The sequence below is a fragment of the Gloeophyllum trabeum genome (assembly GCF_000344685.1).
Source record: "Gloeophyllum trabeum ATCC 11539 unplaced genomic scaffold GLOTRscaffold_00351, whole genome shotgun sequence".
Classification (NCBI taxonomy): Eukaryota; Fungi; Basidiomycota; class Agaricomycetes; order Gloeophyllales; family Gloeophyllaceae; genus Gloeophyllum; species Gloeophyllum trabeum.
The window spans coordinates 1-1,587 of record NW_006920759.1 but is presented as its reverse complement, the minus strand read 5'-3'; the positions used below and the strand labels follow the sequence as shown (position 1 = coordinate 1,587).

General features: G+C 64.7%; 1 protein-coding gene across 1 annotated transcript; it reads right to left on the bottom strand.

The window, feature by feature from the left end:
- Positions 1–810: 810 nt before the first annotated feature.
- On the bottom strand, positions 811–1,529 carry GLOTRDRAFT_134632 (uncharacterized protein; the record flags this gene model as incomplete). Its single annotated transcript, XM_007873582.1, has 2 exons — positions 811–1,029; positions 1,089–1,529. The coding sequence occupies 2 exons, from the start codon at positions 1,527–1,529 to the stop codon at positions 811–813; spliced, it is 660 nt and encodes a 219-aa protein (XP_007871773.1).
- Between the last annotated feature and the right edge of the window lie 58 nt (positions 1,530–1,587).

Below are 1,587 nucleotides of genomic sequence, written 5' to 3'. Positions count from 1 at the left end.
GCGTCACGTGCCTGCACGACGCGTCGCGATCGCCCGCGCCGTCCTCGTCCTCGTCTTCGTCGCCCGCGCCGTGCTCGCCCCTGTCTTGCGCTACCCCGCCCCGCACTCTAGACGCCCTTGCCCGCGTTCTGTCGCCAGGAGCGCCGTGTCGAGAGAGCCGTGTCGAGAAAGCCGCGCGCAGGTGGGGGTCGGGAGTGAGGCCGTCGAAAGCGGGTCGAAAGGGAATCTGTGCAGGCGCGTGCTCCCGTGGCCGACCCCGTATTTTTTGTTTGGAGACTGATAGCCGTGCGTAGGCGCTCGACCAAATAGTAAAAGAGCTGCAAGTCTCCTTGACCCGGCCCTCAACACCAAGGTAAAGACGGGTATGTTGTATATGTGGTCTAGGAACGCGTTCTGTTCAATTCATGGCGTCTATACTCGCCCTTTCGATTCATCCAATTCCACCGCATACACTCTGAAATTCCCCGCATACTCTCAAATTTCCCCGCATACTCTGAAATTCCCCGCATACAGTCTGAATTTCCCCGCATACTCTGAAATTCCCCGCATACACCCCCGAATTCCCAACGAACGCGTCTCGTGTGCAGAGTGGCTGGGAGGTCCGGCGGCGGGCAAGTCGAGAGGACAGGGTGAGGCGGGTCTCTACCGCTCGAATCAGGTGCGCAGCCCTCCCTACATCGCAAGATATGCACCACGATCCTCCCATCCACCCGCCGTCGATCCGTCCCTACATCGCCTCGCACCCCGACGCGCGCGTGTGCCGTCTGAGAGATCCACGGCCGGAATACGCGAGCGTGCGGTGGAACACCGCTAGCTGGGTGCGTCGAGATACCCCAGGGACAGCGCGCCGGCCCCGCTCGCGGGACGAAGAACCGTCCCGCAGGTCGCTTCCATGGAGTGAACGGCGCGGAGGAGCGGTGGCTGCTCGTCGGAGAGGGACAGCGCGACGACCCGCAAGCGGCGGGACGTCGATCTGTTTCTGTCTGACCACAGGCGTTCGCGAGCAGCACAACCGCCGCGCGATCCAGCCTGTCCTCCTCGAGGGTCAGCGTGGGTTCCGAGTGCTCGAGGCCAGGCTATCGGAACACTAAACAGCGCTCGCGCGACAGCGACAGCGACAGCGAGGCTGTCACCAGCACGGCGTCGACAACCCACACGGAGGACCCGCCCGCGGGACGCCGATCCGTCCCGTCTTTGTCCACCCCGGGTTGGTTCCAGGTCAGCGGGAGGTTGCGAGGGAGAGTCGAGAGCGGCAGAGGGGGGAAAATGCAGTTCGCGGGCGCCGCGACTCCTCGACGGGGACGGGCAGCACGACGAACTCGCTTGTGGGAACCGTTTCTGTCCCGTCTTTGTCGACTGTGGCTTGGAGCGTTGGGCGGATCAAGGAGGGGAGAGATCGCGCGCGAGCGACTCGCTCGCGGGACGAATTTTCGTCCTCTCTTCATTGCGCGGGACTTGGGAGGTTGACCAGAGACGCGGCGGAGCCGGGAGAGGCATAGAGCGAGAGGGGGCGGCGCCGGGAGGGGCATAGAGCGAGAGGGGGCGGCGCCGGGAGGGGCAGTAGAGCGAGAGGGGGCGGCGCCGGGG